Source organism: Microtus pennsylvanicus, chromosome 11 (genome assembly GCF_037038515.1).
Source record: "Microtus pennsylvanicus isolate mMicPen1 chromosome 11, mMicPen1.hap1, whole genome shotgun sequence".
NCBI lineage: Eukaryota > Metazoa > Chordata > Mammalia > Rodentia > Cricetidae > Microtus > Microtus pennsylvanicus.
The window spans coordinates 74,399,633-74,421,138 of NC_134589.1; the positions used below are offsets into that span (position 1 = coordinate 74,399,633).

General features: G+C 42.6%; 1 protein-coding gene across 1 annotated transcript; it reads left to right on the plus strand.

Annotated features, from left to right (window-relative positions):
- Window positions 1-507: 507 nt before the first annotated feature.
- On the plus strand, window positions 508-18,101 carry LOC142859479 (hepatitis A virus cellular receptor 1 homolog). The gene is made up of 9 exons (XM_075989648.1): window positions 508-560; window positions 2,637-2,975; window positions 5,004-5,040; window positions 5,242-5,363; window positions 6,091-6,159; window positions 10,483-10,532; window positions 13,636-13,744; window positions 15,071-15,119; window positions 16,465-18,101. The coding sequence occupies exons 1-9, from the start codon at window positions 512-514 to the stop codon at window positions 16,589-16,591; spliced, it is 951 nt and encodes a 316-aa protein (XP_075845763.1). The 5' UTR covers window positions 508-511; the 3' UTR covers window positions 16,592-18,101.
- Window positions 18,102-21,506: the final 3,405 nt, after the last annotated feature.

Below are 21,506 nucleotides of genomic sequence, written 5' to 3' on the forward strand. Positions count from 1 at the left end.
TGGTTTACCATTTAAGAAACGAACATTGAAATCTAGATGTTGGAATCTGAAGACATGTAACATCCACCATAACATCCCCCAGGAAGATGTGATATCAGACACTGTATGCAGCAGCAGTCTGGCTCAGAGCATCTTGCTTATGATTAAGGTGGTTGAGATTCAGGGACTAACCCCTGTATCTACTGGGCAGAAACAGCTCTGTGTCCACCAGGAGGCAAGTGCCCCTTTGCTATTAGAAGTCTGGTTTTTGCTTAAGAGTTCTACCAAGAGAACACACTCTCGTCTCTGCCTCCAGTTTTCTCTGTTTGCTGCCTTATTTATGTCATGACCAGAAGTGAGATTGCTGGCTGTATGTGAGAAAGGATCAGGAAAGAAGAGGGTGTTGAGGAGGACAGGGTCCCTGGCAGAGAGGCCTGTGTGAGTCACAGTCAGAATGCAGACCTGCCTGGGTACAGTGTGCTGAGTGCCACAGCAACCAGAGCGTCTTCTCCTTGTCCTCCAGGTCAGCCCCATGATGCATCCTCAGGTCTTCATTTCTGGCCTCATACTTCTTCTCCCAGGTAAGTGAGTGGATGAGCTGGGGGATGCTGAGGAGGCTAGAGTGACAGGAGAGATGACAATCCTTGGGCTTTTTTGATCATGGGTTATGCAGTGAGCAGAGAACCAAAATAAATTGTAGCTCCAAGGAAGTTGCTTAACCTGTATGAATTTCCAAACTTATGGCTAGATAAACATTATCTGAAAGAGAATGTCAGGCAAGGGGTGAGAACACATGTATGCCTGTCATGGACAATATTGGATAAGTACTCATGCATACCTAAGATAATGAATGGTTAATTTAAAAATCAGAACCAGAGATTTCCAGGCAGGATGGCTAGTCATAATTAGCCTTCATTGCATTTTTGCTTATTTCCATCACTTTCAATTGTTTATCTTAAGAAACATTTTAATTCAAAGTGATCTATGAAAAGGGACAAAGAAGGAAGAAGGCAATTTTCTTTGAGACAGGATCTAAGTTAGTCCAGACTGGCTGGATCACTGGTGAGAGATAAAATATATTCTACGACTTAATTAATATAGCATGTATTTTATTTGTGATCCTAAAAAAGGTATTTGGCAAAATCAAGTAATGTATGTCCCAGAAATATACTCATTTTATACAGTTAGGACTGTGTTTTCTTGGGTCATGTCCAGACTCACATCCTAGGCCTGCATGTAGGTGATTAGTGGGAGAATATTATAATTCATTGTTCTGTGCTCTTGTTGACTTATTTGTTTGTTTCCAGTGGTGCGATCCAACACAGGGGCTAGCATGGGCTAGCCCAAGCACTGTTTCGTTGAGCTCCATCCTCAGCCCTCAGAGTTCCCTTAAAGGTCCCCTTGGAAACTATTGGTGTTGGAAATTCTATTCCAGTGTATATTTTATTATTTTAGTTTTTAAAATTGTATCATTAAAGTTATCAGTTGCATATTCTCTGGTTATGTGGTCTTTACAAGGGTCTTGCTCAAGTTCTGGTATGTCACCAACTCATAAAAAGAGCTGCTTAGTGTTTTTTGTTTGTTTGTTTGGTTTTGTTTTTTTTTGTTGTTGTTGTTGTTGTTTATAAAGGGATAATCATAAAGTTCAGAATAAGCCTCAGCCCCTCCTGGTGGTTTTCTCAAACCCTTTCAGACAATCGATTTTGAAGTTGCTAACTTTCTGCCTTGAAGCCAACAGTGCTTTTCTAAAGCCCTGGCTCTGCTCTTTGACTAGGAATGGGGAAGAGTTAGTGATTTTATTGTCATAGCACTGTGGAGGAGAAGGGGAGATGATTTGAGACAGGGTCTCCAAAAGCTAGGCCTGTCTTGAACTCATTAGTGAGCTGGCCTTGAATTCCTCATCTTCCTCCCTCTACCTCCTGAGTTCTGGGACTATAAGTGAGTTCTGGGTTTACAAGTGAGTTCTGGTTATACAAGAGTTGCCTATGGGCCTGGCTTCTGAAATAAAGTTTTAGAAGTTTAATGATGAAACATTTATGCTGGTTTCAGTGGGGCATGCTAATTATTCTGCACTCAGGAGGCAGAGGTGGGAGGACTGTGATTTTCAGTCACCATGAGACATAGAGCAAGACCCTGTCTCCAAAAGAAACACACACTCTGAAGAAGAAAGAAGAAAAGCGAATGAATATCACGCCACAGAGTTGTTTTGCTCACAAGTGTATCCACTAAGTGATCACACTGAGGAAGACCATGCTAACAGGAAAATGTTTACAGTCTTCAAATTCAAGCAGTAAAACTGGAGGATTGGGGAGGTAGAGGCAGCAGAGCTCTGGGAGTTTGAAGTCAGCCTGGTTCATGCAGCAAGTTCCAGGTCAGCCAAGGCTACAAAGTGAGATCCTGGCTCAGAAAACCAAAGGATAACAACCACAAAAATTAAGTTGTCATTCCCTTTTATATTTACCCACAAAAATAACCCTCCATAACCAAAACAATAAAGCAAGCAAAGGAATGAAAAAGAAGGGCTGCAGCTGGGGCTCCACTCAAGTCCCCCTCCCCATCTCCCTACAATTTTTCTGAAAAACAATTACAAAATTGTTGAAACATTGTGAGTACTAATACTCCATTTCTTCCCCTCTCCCCACTTCTTTACATCACAGGTGCTGTGGATTCTTATGAAGTAGTGAAGGGGGTAGTGGGTCACCCTGTCACACTGCCATGTACTTACTCAACACGTGGTGGAATCTTCACCACATGCTGGGGCCAAGGGGCATGCCCGTCTTCTCATTGTACCAACACACTTATCCAGACCAATGGATACCGCGTCACCTATCAGAGGAGCAGCAGATACCAGCTAAAGGGGAATATTTCAGGAGGAAACGTGTCCTTGACAATAGAGAATGCTGTCCTGAGTGACAGTGGTCTGTATTGTTGTCGCGTGGAGGTTCATGGATGGTTCAATGATCTCAAAGTGACCTTTTCATTGGAAGTTAAACCAGGTAAGCTTTCTTTGTTTTCTTTCCTTATTTCTTGTAAGTGAACTGTGTCTTCTGTTTCCTAGTAATTTGTTCTTTTCCTAGAACAAGGAAACACAAATTTCTTATGAACATGTTGATTAAACGCTTGCTTTTGAGTTGTGTAAAGACATACTCTCCTGTATCTCAGGCTATCCTCTGATGGTCATGCTTTCCTGATCCAACTGCCTCTGACTCCAGTGTTGAGAACACAGGCATGTGCCACCAAACCCAGCTTTAAGTATTCTCTTTAGAGGCACCGAACAACTTTATTTGCTTAGATGAAGTTTTAAAATGAATCTTAATTCAACACAGTGAGACACATCTGCTCCTGACAGCACCAATCTACTTCAAGAGGAAGATGGGCATCAAAGAGGCTCCTTATGGAGTTTGTTAGATAAACTGGACATGCAAGACCCACAGAGAAATGACTATTGAACTTGTCTAAAGATGAGACGATCCTTCAGGATTCCCGCTTCATGAAAGACTCTGTGAGACATTCAGCAGGATACAGGAGAAAGTGACTGGCAAACTGCCAATATAGGCAGAACTGTCTTTAAAATTTCCTGCTTCATGGAAAAGTCTGTCGGATACTATGAGCCCGGAGGCTGAAGATGGATGTCCCAACGGTGCAGAAAAACATTGGGTGACTGTCCAGGCAGTCAGATGTCTCTGTAAATTCTAGAGTTTTGGAAGTTGTTTACACAGTATTTCCTGTTTACTTAGGTAGAGTCTTTGGTGGAGTTAAAGAATCGATAGTTATGACTATGGTTTTCCTTAATTATGATAAAAGATAAAGTAGATATAAATAAATATCATAGCCATAATTCTTGCTTGATAACTGCTTTGTCATATGTAATTTTACTATGTTAAAGTTAAAACCTTTTTATTTAAATGGCAAAGGGGAGGTGATGTGGGATTTTCCTCTGTATGCTGTGATTACCATTAATGAATAAAGAAATTGCTTTGGGCCTGTTGATAGGGAAGAACTTACGTAGGTGGGGAAAACTAAATGGAATGCTGGGAGGAAGAAGGCAGAGTCAGAGAGAGAGATGTTATGGAGCCACTGCCAGAGTCAGGCATGCTGAAACTTTGCTGGTAGGCCATGACCTCATGGTGACGCACAGATTAATAGAAATGGGTTAAAATAAGATGTAAGAGTTAGTCAATAAGAAACTAAAGCTAATGGGTGAAGTGATGTTTTAATTAATACAACAGATGCTATTGATTTGTAAATTGTAAGTTGAACCTGCCTAATCCAGATTTAAAATCTGGAACCTTTTGAGCATGGACTTGAAATGCATCTGGAAAATTCAATGCCAAGACACTATCATGTGCACAATTATCCACAGTTTCTAAAGTTACCTTTTAAGCTATATGTGTAATGTGTAGTTATATGAATGCTATGTAAATAATGTTTATACTTGAGCCTGACCCATAAGATATTATTTATATGCAACTATTCTGAATTGTTAAGGAAGAGTTAAATACTTTAACTCCAAGAACGAACTATTTTTTTTGATAAGGAGTATTCGCCTTGTCTCTGTTAGATTGTAAGAATCCATAGAAGACAATGTCTACTCTCTATCTAAATATGCAAATCCCATTTGTGTTGGGATTCGTGTGGGATGTGTGTGCTAAGATGCAGGGCTGTATGCTGTGTCCTCTTGGGAATGACTGAAGCTCCGCTGGGCCTGGAAACTGTGGGTGAAGTCAGTCATCACTGAGAGAAGTCCCAGTCCCCCATACCCTCTCAGTCTCAGAGATGCTGAGAGTTCTGAGGACCTGACAGCTGTCATTTATAATGTGTCCTTAGGAACGGGCTCTGTTCTCATCTCTTTGCTGTCGGAATAGCTTCCTCCTATTGGTGAGCTGTCTCTAATGCCCCACTCCACAACATCCTAGTTGGTTCAGGAGAGGAATTTGGGTGGGGAAAGCCTCTCACTGGTGCTACAGAAGAAACTCTTGTCTCTTGTTGACTCATCCTTATTTCATTTTGATTTCCAAACCCAGAAATTCCCACAAGTCCTCCAACAAGACCCACAACTACAAGGAGACCCACAACTACAGGGAGACCCACAACTACAGGAAGACCCACAGCTGCAGGAAGACCCACAACTTCAGGGAGACCCACAACTACAAGGAGACCCACAACTATAACAAGATCCACAACTACAGAGAGACCCACAACTACAGGAAGACCCACAACTGCAGGAAGACCCACAACTGCAGGAAGACCCACAACTACAGGAAGACCCACAACTACAGGGAGTCCCACGACTCTGTCAACAGGACTCACACGAGTGCCAGCATCACCCAGAGTCTCTACCTTTGCTCCAACAACACCAGCGCACACACAGACTCACACACCAGGTAAAAACCCAATGGTGACTCAGGACACAGAGTCCTTCTTATAAGCATCTGTAGGACACACAGACACTGAGTCAAGACAGAAATATAATATAGGTGGAGAGTTCTTAGCTGTGTCCCAACAATAGCCTCACAAAGAGGGATGAGAAACATCCAGGCCCTTTCTAGAAGGTGAAATGACCCTTGACTTGATAAACCATAATCTTCACTAAGTGTTCAATTTTCCATGTGTTCATATCAACTATGTTTCAAAGGAGTTTGGGAGTCTATTTTTTGTTTTGTTTTGGAATTGGTTTTTGGTTTCTTGAAGACAGAATTTCTTTGTGTAGTCCCGGCTGTCCCAGAACTTGCTCTGTATACCAGGTTTGCCCCTACACAGAATTTCACTTTCCTCTGCCTATGAGTGCTGGCACCTAGAGGCACGCACCCCAGTTAGAGTTCAGGAGTGTAGAATGGGAAGTGTGAAGAAATTCTGAATCCTGACAAAGTTGTCAGAAAATCGGAACCCACATCTCACTTGCTCAGGATAGTGTGCCAATGACAGACAGTGCCCATCTTTGGGTACATTCCTCAGAAAAGTCAGCAGATATGGAAATGAGTAGGAGGAGTCATTCCTCCTTAGGAGGCTGGGGTAGGCACTGGGAGAGGCAAAGGTAAGTTTTGTTTCTGTTTTCCTTGGTGAGGTCCAAACTCTAAAGCTGAAACAGTTCTTGCATTGTTCTCATTCCAGAACCCACTACATCTTACCCACATCAGACTACAGCTGAGGTGACAGAAACTTCATCCTACACCCCTGCAGGTAACTATGCCCCCCTGCCCGATCCCCTGGAAGGTCCACATCATGGTAAAGCTGGTGTTGAAGAGCACACGCCCTCTGCAGCAATGCAGATCTGACATTGTAAGTGGTGGCAGGGACAGAGGCACAGCTCCATTCCACCCCCACGGCATCCTCCAGACGTCCCTCCATTCAGGCCAAGCTAGGCTGGGTGGCTTCTTTGAAGGAAAGAATGTCAGGGACAGTCAACATGATAAAGTGTTGAAAGATTTAACTCAGATCCTAATCACAGGGTCACTAAGAAGTGAGATGTTTATGAAAGGAATAGGGCACACTGGGGCACACATATGGACTTCTCCATACAGAGCACTTAGGTTTCTTTACATTGAGAGTACATGTGATGTTGGTGGCTCTTAAGATGGATCTCTGGAGGTTTGTAAGAAGTGCCCCATCCCTCTTGGTGCTGTTGGTTTAGAAACAATACTCCAAGATGTAACTTATAACAAACTTATATTTAAATCATTTTCTTCCATAAGCCATGTTGTGATACAGATTTCGGAGGGATATTTGTTTATATTCAAGAATGGGAGGGAAGGACTAGGAACAGGAGTTTCTACATTATTTGACCCTCAGCAAGTGTGCCTTGCTTGCTGCTTATGGCCAGTTGGTTTAAAATGTCTGCGAACAGCATAGATTGCCTCAACAGGAAATTCTGTTTTTTATCAGTGGTTCCTCCAAAGTTTCTTGAATGTGTTAACAGAATAAGCAATACAACCACCCTCTTATTCATCCCGGGACAATGAGCCATGGCCTTGCCACCTGCCTCAGGCTTCCCTTCTGGGGCTCACTGATTACTCTTGTCTTTCCTGGTCTATCTCTGTCTTGCCTAACAGTTGTGTGACTTACAGAAAGCCACACTCTCTTGAATCTGTGACATTATTTACTCAGTGAACATAATGGCACTTTTTAAAAGTAAAATCAGTTTATTGTAATAAATTTTTACTGAATATTGTGGTTACAAAATGTGATGGGGGACTTGGGTCATATTCGCAAAGGGCATAAGTGATAGATACATTGTAGATAACACCTACACTGTTAGCTATAGTGCCCAGATAACTGGCACAGGTAGCTGTGGACAGATTTTTCTTTGGTGTGGCAGCTCACAAAAAATGACACAGAGACTTATTATTAATTATGAAAGTTCAGCCTTAGCTTAGGCTTGTCTCTAAACAGTTCTTATAGCTTATATTAACGCATATATTTTAATCTAGTTTTTTCTTTTAATGTGGCTCCATTATCTGTACCCTGTTGTCCCCATCCTGCTTCCCCTCAGTCTGACTGGGGACTCTACCTTTCTTCCTCTCTGGGTCCTCTGTGTCCCAAGAAGTCCCACCCAACTTCTTCCTGCCTAGCTATTGACCATTTGGCTCTTAAATCAGACACAGTAACACATCTTCACACAGCGTAAAAGAATAAACTAAAGGAAAAAGGTAGCTGCTATGACTTGGGAACACCTATCTGTGTGACTCTTTTTACAAAGCAAATCACTCAGTTTGATGCCAGGCTCGTCCCTGGGTTTAGTTGTTTGGGACTCAAAACTGTGGACCAGCTCCCCAGTGGCCGCACTAACCTTGTCACTTGTACTTCCTCCAGGACAGCGAAGAGTCTCCTCTCTTGCCTTGTCAGTCTAAAGCTCACATGGGAAATGGGAGGTTGCACTGTGGTCTGAATGTGTTCCCATAAATTCCTTTGGTAATGTGTAATTAAACGCTGAGGTCATCTGGAAGGTGATTAGGATATAAAAGTAAGATGTTCGTGCACAGTGTTAGATCCTTTGTGAGAGGACTGGTGGGCCTGGTTTTCCCTTTCCTTCCCTTGGGGACACACAAGAAGTATCATCTCTGAACGAAGGAGCCCTCAGCAGCTACCCAGTCAGCTCATGTCTGGATCTGGGACTTCCCAGCCTTTAGATCTATGACCAATGCATTTCTTTTGTTTATAATTTACTCACTCTAAGAAGTTTTGGAATAACAACCCAAGTGGACTAAGGGGCGTTGAGTATACGAACAGCAGCACCACATAGACTTGCAGCGCTGAGCCCTGATCCTCACTCGCTCGGTACACTCTGTCCCACTGTCCACACTCTGGTTGGGTCCTATACTTCTTCTTCTTAAAACTGTAGTGGCATGTGCTGCTTGACCAGCTGTGGAGATGCTGGGCTCTGCCATCTCTCTCAGCCAGCTCCACACTATCAATAGGGGTCAGTTGAGACTTCCACATGCTGCCTTTTGTGGTGCAGAGCTGACCCACGTGTCCTTGAGGTACCTCCTAACAGGGCCAGTCCTGCAGGACTCTGGGTGGTTCTGTGTGTGTGTGTGTGTGTGTGTGTGTGTGTGTGTGTGTGCGCTAACGTATGTGTGTGACTCAATATTCTCATAAGTTGCTTCTCTGTGGTCTCCTCATCTATGTGGCTGACATTTTCCTAGGCTTTCCTGAAGACAACTTAATTTAAAGTCATATGCAGTGAACCCACAGAGTAAGGAAGGATTAGGTAATGGTGACCTCTCAATGTTGACAGGGAAATCTTTAGTGTGAACTGTTTCCAGGCAGAAAAACAAAATGAAACTAGATCCAAACACAAGGCAGCAGGAGCCACTGTCTGCCACTGTTCCCAGGTGTGAAGAAGAAGGAAGGAGCAGGTTCAGGCTCTGTAAGGCCATGTCACCTAACCCTGCTCAAAGAAGAGCTTTGCCGAGGGGAGCAGGGAATGAAGCAGCTGGGTCCCTGGTTTCCTTGACTTCTGGCATTTTGGCCTTGTAACTTCAGGCTCCTGGGTTGATGTGGGAGTCTGCTGTTTTGTGTTGATTTCATTGGTTAAATAAAGAGACTGCCTTGGCCCTTTAATAGGACATAAAATTAGGTAGGCGGAGTAAACAGAACAGAATGCTGGGAGAAAGAAGCTGAGTCAAGGAGTCCCCATGATTCGCCTACCGGACACAGATGCAGGTTAAGATCTTCCCTGGTAAGACACCTCGTGGTGTTACAGGGATATTAGAAATGAGTTAGATCGATATGTAAGAGCTAGCCAATAAGAGGCTGGAACTAATGGGCCAGGCAGTGTTTAAAAGAATACAGTTTCCGTGTAATTATTTTGAGTATAAAGCTAGCTGGGTGGCGGGAAGCAGCCTGCTGCTCCTATTTCAACACTGGGTGAGTCCTTACTGTGCTTATGGAATCTCTCTCTTGGTGAACATTCTGCAAAAGCAAGAAATATTAGGATCGAAAGGGATTTGGGTGTCACATGGGCCACCACCTGCCTTTCATATCTGTGCCTGCCAGGAACCTTATGCACCATTCCATTTCATTAGTTTATGGTAATTTATGTCACTGCTAGATTGAGGAAACTCCTTAGTTCCCTTTGGAGACACAAACACCCTTCCATTTGTCCCCTATTCTAAGCACACTTCTTTGGAGAAGTTTTTGAATGTTATCCTCATTACACAAGCAGTATGATATTTCTAAAGTCAACTCCACAGTATTCACATTCCTGCTCCCTGCTCCTTCCATCACATAACAATAGTAACATCGCCCGTGTTTCCTACAGTGCTGAGTGCCCATGCGTGCATTCCTAAGTGTTTATTGCAGCACCTGGATTATGAGGTCCCTTTGCTAATGAATATGGTCAGGACTGAGTTCAAGTTTTCTCTGATTCGGTTTTACTTAAGGTTCTAGGTCACAAACAGAGCCCAGACTGTAGATGTTTCCTACACCTAGTCATTGCCTGTGGCTCCTTGTCAGGGCTCTCACAGAGAGTAAAATGTAAACACAGTAAGGTGAGAACAAGGGAGACTATGAGTCATTCAACTTTATTCGTGCTGGGCAATGTCAGCTTTGGCCGTTGTTGGGGACTCCCATAGACTGGTAGTATTTCCGCTCATTGTGTGGGCACTGCGTGTACACTGACAGCAGAGATGTCTGCCATTTGCTAAAATTAGAAATATGGAGTCATCGTGTATGCTTCATCATCTTTAAATGCAGTAAAGGGGACTCCTTGTCAGGGTGTTGCAACCCTTATATTATGTAAGATATCAGCAGAAAGGGGTTTCTGCGTTTCAGTCCTAGTCACTTAGAAACAATGCAAAGAATAGATTCCTTGATATAAAATAGATTTTCCAAATATACTTCGATTATTTAAATCTTCAAAACATGCTGTTCAATGAATCTCCTGCCATATTAAATCCGAACCCTCACATGGTATAAGACATATTGGCCTTGTGGGTAATATTTATAGATGTAGCAAAAAACTAAATTTTGTAATTATAATTAATTTTCCCTCTTGTTGAGCAGATTGGAATAACACTGCACCATCCTCAGACGGCTCCTGGAGTAACTACACTGTAAGCATATTTCTCCCTCATTCATTAGCTAGGTTCATTTGTATATCTTCTAGGAAACAATTTGTATTTAAAGATTTGTCTGTAAAATTGGTTCATAGATATTTGTATCAAAAAAGAGAAAGAAAAGAAAAAAGTCAGATGGTGGTATATTCCTTATTCTTAGGACTCAGGAAGTTAAAACAAGATATCAGAAGTTTGAGGACATCTTAGACCATTAGACAACTTGGACCACATAGTGAGACCCTGTCTTAAAAACTATAGATAAATAAACTCATAAAGGTATAAAAATAAAGAAATTAAAAAGAAGAATAAGATGCTTACAAAGGATGTTTGAATTTAAGATGTTCGTTTAGAGGCCCCTAATATTGTTTTCTACCCACTGGCCATTCACTGTAGAGCCCACTGGTGATATTTTTTTTTACACACACAAACCTGCACAGAGGGTAGTAGGACTTGGACAGTCTTAGTTTAGCATGATTTTTCCTAGAGTTTTGTGTCCTAAGCTTGAGAAAAAGCAAAAGCACTCTGCTTCTGGGATTCTTGCCAGAGTTCTATCTCTACAAAATAGCCAAAGTAAATTTATCAATAGATTTTTTTTCTCTTTTAGCTCCAGGAAGAAACAAGGTTTGTTTTCATGTGTGTAGTTAGCGTAGGAGATATGTTGGTTGAGATAAGAAAAAAAAGCCAAATAGGGGTTGTGTTGGAAGTAGCAGAGCCCTTGTTAGTATGGGCAAGACCCCAGGTTTGAACCACCAAATCTACCAAGCCACAAGACACTTCAAGACAAGGTGGCCATATCTGTATAGGGCCAAATGGCCTAAGGGGTTTATACCTATTGACAGTCAGAACATAACCCATAAAGGCTGAAAGTAAGTTTCTTTTGTTTGATTTTTGAGAAGGGTCTCACATAGTCCAGCTGTCCTTGAATTTAACTGCACAGCTGAGGATGACCCTGAACTCCTGACCCTGCTACCTCTGTCCCTCAAGAACTGAAATTATAGGAGTAAATCCCATCATAACTTTCTCCCTTCTTTGAGACATCATCTCATTTTATAGCTCAGACTGGCCTAGAACTCACAATCTTCCATCTCAGCCTACTGAGTAGGGGGATTACAGGCCTGTGTCATGTGCCCAGCTTGACACTAAAAATATAAGGACTTAATTGACATTAGCACCCAGTGGTCTTGTAGTTGTGGAAAGAATCTGTATATACTAGTTAAATATCAGACACCAGTAAGTACGTGCTGCTGAGGGAGCAGACATATGACTCCATATAAAACCAAACAGCACTGCATATCAAGGTTGTTCTTGCCCTCAGCTACCTGAGAAATGGTCATGCTTACCAGCACGGAGGAATAACTTAGTGTTGAATTCAAAATAAGCCACAGTGACTCTGGACTCGGAAGTCAAGCTGTCTTTAGGCGCAAGGAAATTCAATGCGCAGCAGCACTTAGGTTTTTTTTTTCAGGTTGTTTGTTTGCTTGTTTGAGGCCAAATCCTATGGACTTCAGGTTGGCCTTGCCCGTACTATGTACCCGGAAAGGATCTGGAACTCCTGACCTTCCTGCTACCATCTCTTAGGTCCTGGGAGTAAGGTTTGCACCCCTAGGTCTGTCAATAGCAGCAAACATCTTGAACCAGGATTTCAACTTCCTGGACTCTGTTTCATGAAAAGAAATGGAACAAAATCTGTGAAGATTACAGAGAAAGGATAAGCATTGCTGCCATTCACAATCAGGAACATGTTCTGAAGTAAATGTTCCATGGGCACGGTAGACACACCTGAAGTCCAAGCTCTCAGGAGGGTTAGAAAGGAGGAGCAGAGGTTCAAGGTCATTGTCAACTAGTGAGATTCAGAACAGCCTGGGATCAGGAGACCCTGTCAGAACAACAAACAAATCTTAGATTCCCCACAGCCTTTTTGTCAAGAATACCTGAGAATCCCTTCCCAAGAACCCACTGAACACCTTGCTTGAGGACCTAGAGCCAGCACTCACAGAGCTTAGCTGACTTGTCCATGATCTCCCTGACTTAACAGAGAAGCCTGGATTGTGACCCCATAGATGAGGCTCACAGGTGGGCAAAGACCTGGTCTGTGACTTCCCTTTCCTTGTAGTTAAACCATCCATGGGCTCTGTTTAGCTTAGTAGCTTAGTGCCTCACCTGCTGCTCAGTTGTCTCCTGCTTCTTCCAGTATGTATAGTTCACTCATTACCTGTACTAGGGTACTAAGAGAGATTCTGCATTTCGGTTGGTCACACAGTAGTAATCAGACTGCATCCTTAAGCTGAGTTCTCCTACTATTCTTAGAAAGTTATTGAATATAATAGTATTGTTTCTTTTTTTTTCTCAACTCTGTTCAAAGCTTTCTACTTACCCTCTCCTTGCTTTCTAATTCATGGTCTCTGTTCCATTAGTTGTTAATATATTAATATGTTAGCATATGTAATCTATATAATATACAAAGAACTAATATATAATTAGTATGTAGCTATCAAATATAAATGTGTATTATTTATTACATATATTCATATTTAATACATAAATGTATCCCCAGATCCAACACACTCATGTTAATATAACCTGCCCATGCTGACCATTTGGTATTAGATGTTTATAAAATTATGCAATCATGAGTCACATTTACAAGACAAGTAGGGTCTGTGATGAAGGACCAGACAGGGGCTGAGCACACTGAGAGCAAGTTAACTTACAGATAAGCTATTCTTTTTCTCTTTATTAATATCATAAGATGATGCATTTAGAGAATACCCTACAGACCATTAAACAGGCATAATCACGTGCATGATGTGTGAACCCACATTAGGCATGTACTTAGAATTTTGACTGAGGCATCTGCTGTGTAATCACCTCATGCAACATAGATCATGTTTCCATCATCATCAAAGACACTGATTCCACTGCCTGTTACGACCTCAGAGACCACCAGCCTAGCCACAACCCTGCAAAGATGAAGTTCTAGGACCTAGAGTCTAGGTGAAGGTCAAGCATTTGTTTTTTTGTTCCTCTCACTTGGTGTCCCTCCCTTGTGTTTACCGCTGGTTATTTATTGCTGTTGTTATTTTATTTATTGCTTCCTTAGGAATCTGTCTCTTTGTGGAAGACACAGAAGAACATGAGTAACGACATTTACGCCGGAGTCTTAACTGCTGCTGTGCTGTTGCTGCTGCTCGTGTGCATTGGGGGTATCAGTAAGTCATTTCACAGCTGTCCCCGAGGAAGGAGAGCCAGGGCTCTCTGACTTTAAGAAAGTGCACATGCCACGGGGGCTTTGAGTTCTCATGGCTTCTGTATCCCCAGATCCAACACACTCATGTTAAACCATCTGCTCCCGTAGGCCTATGTTAGGATCCACAAAACTCTGTGGCTGATTTCTGATGCTTGGTGAGTGCTCTGTTCAGTGACCTTGAACCATTGCTACTGTGTCTCCAAAGATTCCTGTTCTGTAAAACTTGATCTCGTGTACTCCACACTGGTACAGACTTTACTAGGTAGCTGAGAATGGCCCCCCAGCTCCAGATCCTCTGGCCTCCAACATCCCAGTGCTGGGTTCACAGGAATAGGCTGCAGTGCTTGGCAACACTCTTGTTTCCTGATCATGTCCTTTGTCTTTCAGTTGTTGCATCAAAAAGGAAACATTATATTTTCCATAAAAATTTAAATACTATGACACAAGACATTTCAGATAGACTTGATATTTTAGGTCACTGTAAGACTTTTGATATATTCCCTCCTGTCCTACCCTCGGATCTCACTTGTTTCTCATGGTCATACTGTTGACTGTTCTGTTGAATGTACTGTTAAATGCATTTATTAGAAAAGGCAAATGAGACATTGGTTGGAAACCCCATGACTAATGCGGGAACAGACTATTTGTAGGTGGCACCCAGGCCTATATGGCCCTTTCCATGAGTTGTATAACTGTACAGAGAGAGTGTTAGCCATGGACTTTATAAAACATGATGCATGAGCCCATTACTAACCTGCTTCATAGAAAAGGGGGAATAAGGATATGCCTGTCAGATTTCAGATGGTTCCCTCTAATCATTTAAAAGCTGTTCATCCAAAATGTGCCATGTGCCTATAATACCAGTATTCTACAACTCTGTGGCTAGTTTGGGTTACATATCAGATAACGACCCAAGGCAATTACTTAGCAATTGAGTAAAACACCACAAATGTGTTCACTTCATCAGTCCATAGTTAGTTATTCTTCCCTTATGGGCTGGTTCTCTAACAGCCCGTTAGAAAAAAAATCGAGACTTTTTGTTTGTCTAAGTGAACAAAAATTTACCAATCTTAGTCAAGAAAACTAGGCTATGTGGATGAATACACCAGACAATGAATGGAAAGATCTTTCCTTGAGGTTACAGAAAGGAATTACCCAAAGTTACTTGGGGGCGTTTCAATCATAAACCGAGACAACATCCTTGATTAGGAGAAAGGGTCGTGAGTGTTTCTGATGACATGGGCAATTCTCCCTTCAACTTCTCCCACCTTTTCCCACCCCAATTTAGGTATCATCCTTAAGAAAAAGAAGTCGAGGTCGAGGTCGGGGTCTGCATGGTAAGCTGGCATGGATTATGTGGATTCTTTTTGAACTAACAATCTTGAGAATATCTCTATGCTCTCTTTTGCTACTAAATCATTCATTACTAATTGATTCATTGCTGGGTTTGTTGATTTGAGACAGGGTTTACTATGTAGTCCAGACTGGCCTGGAACTTACTGTGTAGCAAAGCCAGGCTGGAACTCACAATCCTCCTTCCTCAGGCTCTTTCACTCTGGGATTACAGATGTGCTCCGAAATACTTATCCTTTATTCTGTAGGTTGGATCCCCAAATAAAGTTTAATGAGTCTCTTTCTTGTTACCCTTATTTCTCAGAAATACTTTCTGCATTCCGTATTTATGTATTTATGGTAGGACAGAAACAGAAGGCCTCTTGATCCTAATCTCTTATAGGTGGACACTGATTTGTAAGCTTTGCTTCCTGGAATTGTTTGACCCACTCTTGTTTCCTTCGGTGTTTTCTTTCATTGCGTACCTATTCCATTAAGAAGTGATGAAGTATATCTCAGAGCATATAAGCTAGTAGAAAGGTCATTTAGGTGCTTTAAGGGAAGTGTGCTGGGGAAGACAGGGTTGGGAGGTAGGCTGTTCAAGGACACCCAAGGGAGCAGAGGATTTAGAGGAAGATTATTTCTGAGTCTGCCGGGAGTGTAACAGAACTGTGTATGCTTTTCTCCTCCATGCTTAATGTTAGAGGATTAGATGCTCTGAATGTTTCAAGACCCTTTCTTTCTCAATAAAGAACATCTTGTATTATAGTGTACGTGGTTTGTGTGTGGTGCTATGAAGTGCCATGGCACCTGAGGAGGTCAGAGGACAGCTCCGTGGAGCTGGCTCTTTCCTTCTGCCTTTTCCCAGGGTTCCGGGACTCTCACTCAGTTTACCAGGTTCTCTTTAGACTTCTAAAGCATCACAGTGCAGAGTAAATACATGAGTTATCCAGTTTCTAGCCCAGTTCCAAAATGCACGTGCTGATCAGGCAGCTCTGTTAGCTGCCTAGATATCTGTCTCTCTTGACCTCCAACTTTTGTGTTTCATGGCATTAGTATCTTGAAGGACTCCAATATGAACTGCCTTTTTCAAAAAATGATTTTTAGTTCGTCTGATGCCTATTAAACAAACTTTTCTATGACTCAATAGGAGGGCCCTGTGTAGTGCCGTTTACTGTTAAGAATTTTGTCAATGGGTGTCCTGGAGTCTTGAACATATATCTGGATTGAAATCTCTGCTTAGACCTGAAAGGTAACCTCTTGTTCTTTCTTCAACATCTCTCTCTCTCTCTCTCTCTCTCTCTCTCTCTCTCTCTCTCTCTCTCTCTCTCTCTTTTTCTTTCTCTGCAGCTTCGTAATGTACCGTGTCTCTAAGAGTGGACCTGGGAGAAACATAACAATTGCCCAGACCCAAGATGATGAGAATGTCTTCAACGTAATTGCAGACTGTCATTACCCTCAAAATGAGTCCCAGTGACCCTCTGAGGAGCCCTCTGCCTGAGACTGCAAAGACAGCATCTGGATTTAACAACGCAAACAGCCTTTCCAGCTGCAGGGCTATGTTCTGTGTCCGTTCATCCAGCAGTGGTGGAGAGGGTGACCCTCCGCTGTTTATACTCAAACTCACGGTTCACATCATCCTAATTCTTATATCAACACTGCCTCAGTCTCTCACTCAATGCAGAACGTTCTTTCAAACAAACATTTTAGTATTTTGAGTTTCCTTTAGTCAACATAATCGTGGGTAATACAGGAAATAGACTTTTGTCTTGATCATTAAAACCATTAAGAGAGGTATAAAAAAGTTAAAAAAATAAAGAGCAATGGCAAGCTGGAGGCACATCCTGAATTTAAAAGTATTTCATGATCATGTTTTATCTATTTTATTGTAATTTGAAATGTCACTTTTTCTCCTCTCCCTAAGGGGTTGTAAAATCGTGGAAACATGCAGGTTTAATTTCCCTCACAGACAAATAGAAGGGACTGTAATATTACCATTAGAGTTGGTTATGCTTTCTTATAGTTCTGGAAATACGATACATTATAATGTGATTGAATTCTAGGGCTTCTTGTCTGTTCTAAAATATTTGTGTTTAAACTACAGTGTTTTCTGTTTCTGGAATATGCAGCAACTACAGATCACAGCAGGACTTCAGCGATGATAACCCCGATTTGTAGCTTTTCAAGAAAGATTTGTTAAGCCAGTCCTACAGTGGTGAGGCCACCAGAGGGGGCTATCAGCCCCTGAACTCTCCTGCCTCCTGATTCTTACCTGGTGGCTGCTGGTCTCTGAAGACTATGATTGATGGAGGAAGGTCATTGATTAATTATAATAAAGAAACTGCTTGACCTCATAGGAGAGACGCCATGCTCCCGAGAGCAGAGCTGTCGAGTCTGAGCTCACTTCCTCTTCCTCCCAGCATTCTGTTCTGTTTACCCCACCCACCTATGTTTTAACCTATGAGGCCAAGCAGTTTCTTTATTATAATTAACCAATGACCTTCCTCCATCATATGATGTCTGCTCTGTTCTTCAGTTTTCCTAGAGATGCATGAGAGACATGAAGGGGTCTGGAAATCTGTCTGGCTGTCCCACCTAGCATTTACAAGTTTTGCTTGAACGCAAGAACATGGTGATTAGTGGCATTCTGTAAAAAGTATGTGGGACTCAAGGGAAAACATGTCCTATATATGGGCTCCAATACTGTCAGTAGTAACAATGGGGTAACGTCTATTGTCCCTGTCTGTTTGCTGTTATCATGTCCACACTTACCCTGCTGGACAGGGGTCATTGCAATAAGAGGTGACCGTGAGAACTCTTTGAGCAGTGGGAAACATTCCAGAGTGTGCGTCTGTACTCTAGCAGATGTTGTAGTAATAGCCGATGTCGAGTTAGAGCCGAGCAAACGATTTTCATATTACTATAACCGAGAATCTATTTTGTATGTGTCTAATATGTCTTTAGAATAATCATGTTTTCCTTTGATATAGTTGCTGTTTGTGCTTTTGCTATATTCTAGGAGAAAAAAAAATAAACACCAGTTGAGAGGATCGATAGAAAGATCCAAGGTGAATTTTGTTAATAATCCCACAGATAAATCAGTCTTGTTGATTTTATTAAATTGTTTTTTAATCTAGAACTTTCAAGACAGCATTGAGGTTGTTACCTATAACCTGCTGTGGGAGAGTTCATTCCAATACTAAAAATTAACTTCTTTTTAAACCTCTTTGAATTCTGAGTGCTGGGATTAAAACTATGTGGCAGCATTTCTACAGTGCGGTTCAACTTTATGACTCCTTGAGCACCTTCTGGAACAACAGAACCAGTTCTCTGAGAATGGTGTGCACGACTTGGAGAGGAATGACGTCACCTCACCCGTGTTCCTTCTCTAATAAAACCTGGGTTCTTCACTTTGAAAATAGACATCTATTTTTTTTTCAAGCTTACCAGTTCATTTGGGATAGACATCTTCACCATACTATGTGCGGGGCCCACAGGACATGGGCATATTGAATTCAAATGTTCCATGATTTAATCACGTGCTAGATATCCTTCTCAGGGCTGGGGGTAGAACAGGGTCTACTTCTGAAGTCTCGTTCCGAGGAACTACAGGACATGAGGAAGTAGATGTAAAGGGACATCAATTGGGGTCCATTAATCAGCCCATTGATCCCGAGGAGGGGATGTCACGAAGGTGCTTGGCTTCCCAATAATGACATTTGGGACTCGGAAACTGGCATGAGGGCTGAATAGATCTTAGCAGAATCTAATCTCTCCACTGTGAGCCTCTCACACCCAAGCCTCAGTCCAGGCTAGCCAAACACTTCACTCTAGTTACAGCCTAGGCCCCAAGACTACTGTATTTTTACTTAAGCGTGGGCCCCTCTGTTGGGTCCTGCTTTAAATGTGTCTGAAGAATCCAAATCGTCCAGTGTGACAGGACACGCCCACAATCAAGCAGGCAGGAGGCTGGTGCAGGACAAGCAAAGCTGCCGATCAAACAAACAAAACAAAACAGAACCAGATTAAACAAACCACAGGAGCTCAAGCAATTCCCAGGAGGCTTCTGGGAAGCCCAGGGGTTTTTATGCTCATTCGCCTCTCACCTCCCTCTCCCTTCTGGGAATCAGTGTCCTAACTGGGGCCTCTGCTCCACTCTTGCTCTCCTAATAGTCCAGAGTCCTCACCTGGTAGCCCAAGATCCAGCTCTAAGATTCTCAGTAGGACCCACCTGCTCTGTTGTAGAGGAGGAGCCTTTCAGCCATTGCCTGGGGGACTGCCTCTATCCCACCTTAGCCCACTTCTCCTTCCTGATTCTCTGTTTCAGCCACACTGGCTTCCTGTCTGCTGCTAGGAGAACCCGAGTTCTCCTGGTCCTGGCTCCTATGCCATGGCTGTTCCCTTTCTTAGGACGCTTCTCTCTGATGTTTGCAGGGCTGCCTTGTAGCTTTCACATTCCCAATTACATGTGTTGTCCAGAAAACATCCTCCTCGTCCCTAGTCAGTTGTTCTTGTGTAGTTTATTCCAGTCCAGCTCTTATCGGAGAGTAAATGCTAATCACACCTGCAATACCTCAGGAGCCTACTTAGTGTTTGACTCATAGTTGTCGCAAAATGAGTTTCTGTGCTGTGATTGGAAGGGTGAGCCCGTGCCTGCTGGACTGCAATCTCATGAAGAGGCCCTAGAGAGAAACCTCAGTGGTTAGTTGTGCAGGCTGCTCTTCCAGAGGACCTGAGTTTGAGTCCGGGTGCCCACATGGTGGCTGAAAACTGCCTATGACTCCAGTCCTGAAGGACCTGACTGACTCTTTTGTGGCCTCCTCAGACACCAGGCATGCATGTGGTGCACAGACACACTTAGGTAGGCAAAATATCCATACACATGAAACGAAAGAAAATATTTTTAAAAAGTTTTTAAAAGAAGGAAGATTCATGAGTTTTTCTTCAAGGAAGTCAGAGTGCAGCAGGATAGGTCAATATCCAGGCAACGGAGCAGCCAGACCCAGGGAGCTGGGAGCAGAGCTGCTGCCACTGCATTCTGAAGGGCACTGGGAGGGAGCGCTTCACCATGTCTTTGTCTCCTGCTCTGGAAACACAAACTTTTAGCATTATATTTGCTTAAAGTAGTTCTGTTGTGAAATTCAAATGACTCCTATTGAATAGGGATGACACAGTGGAGCGGGTGTTCCATAGTAGGAATCGGTGATTTCCTGAACTGGCACATGTGGCGGAATCCAATGTCCACCCCAGACCCGTGGTGACCAAATTTGTTAGAGGGAAAGTGTTTCTTAGTGGAGCATATGTTTATGTGTGTGGTCTCCTATCCTTCAACTCCTCGGTGCCATCCTTCTGGGACAATATGTCTTATTAAGAGAAAGATGGAAGGAAGGAAAGAAGGAAGAAAGGAAGGAAGGAAGGAAGGAAGGAAGGAAGGAAGGAAGGAAGGAAGGAAGGAAGGAAGTTAGTTGTAATTAGCCTGAAAAACAAAATCATGTTAATTCAAATACTTCCATCTTTGTACCAATACCTGATTTGGAGACTCGTTTTGTTTTCCTTAAAGAAATTTATTTTCTGTTAATTCTTCTGAGGAAGGAAGGGTGCATTTGGGCTCACAGTTTGAGGTTACAGTCCTTCATGGTGGAAACCTTGGTGGCAGCGGCAACGTGAGGCACAATGGTGGTGCCATTGTGTGCACAGTCAGGAAGCAGGGTGATAAATCTGTCACTCAGCTGCTTCCTCCCTTATTCAGTTCAAGGCCCAGGCTGCGGCCCCTGCTGCCCCTTCGTCTAATTTTTATGCTACACATTAAACTTCAGAGATGCGTTAGCAGTTTATGTGCCTGCGGCTCTTCCACTGGACCAGGATTAATTTCTAGCACCCATGTAAAGGGTCTATAACGGTTTGTAACTCTAGCTCCAGGGGATCCATTGCTCTCATCTGACCTGCAAGGAATGCATAGGTATACATTCCCATCTATACACACACACACACACACACACACACACACAAATAAATAAAATAATAAGCAAATTTAATTAAACAAAATTCTTTTAACATACATATATTATTGAGTTTTTACAATCTCAAATGATAAAATGACAAAATTCATACAGCTACAAAGTACAGTCCTCCTATTGCAGCTGCTTCTCTACCTGAGAGACACGATGAGGAGTCTGGTGATATTTTCCATGAAATTTCCACCTCAAAACAAATGCGTGTAAATAAGTTGTCATTGTCTTGTGTTATTAAATTGCCTGACTCATCTAAATGGGTGTAGGGGCAGTATCTTATAGCCACTCAGATGCTGATGGGTCAGGAGAAGTTTGAGTCCCAAGCAGATCTGTGACATTGTCCTCAGCATCCTTAAGAAGTCCATGCATGGTTTATTTAAT

Coding starts and splice junctions, on each gene's coding strand:
- LOC142859479 (XM_075989648.1), top strand. CDS start 512: ATGATGCATCCTCAGGTCTTCATTTCTGGCCTCATACTTCTTCTCCCA. Junction 5,041..5,241: donor CCAACAAGACCCACAACTAC/AAGGAGACCCAC, acceptor CACAACTACAGG/AAGACCCACAACTACAGGGA. Junction 5,364..6,090: donor CACACAGACTCACACACCAG/GTAAAAACCCAA, acceptor TTCTCATTCCAG/AACCCACTACATCTTACCCA.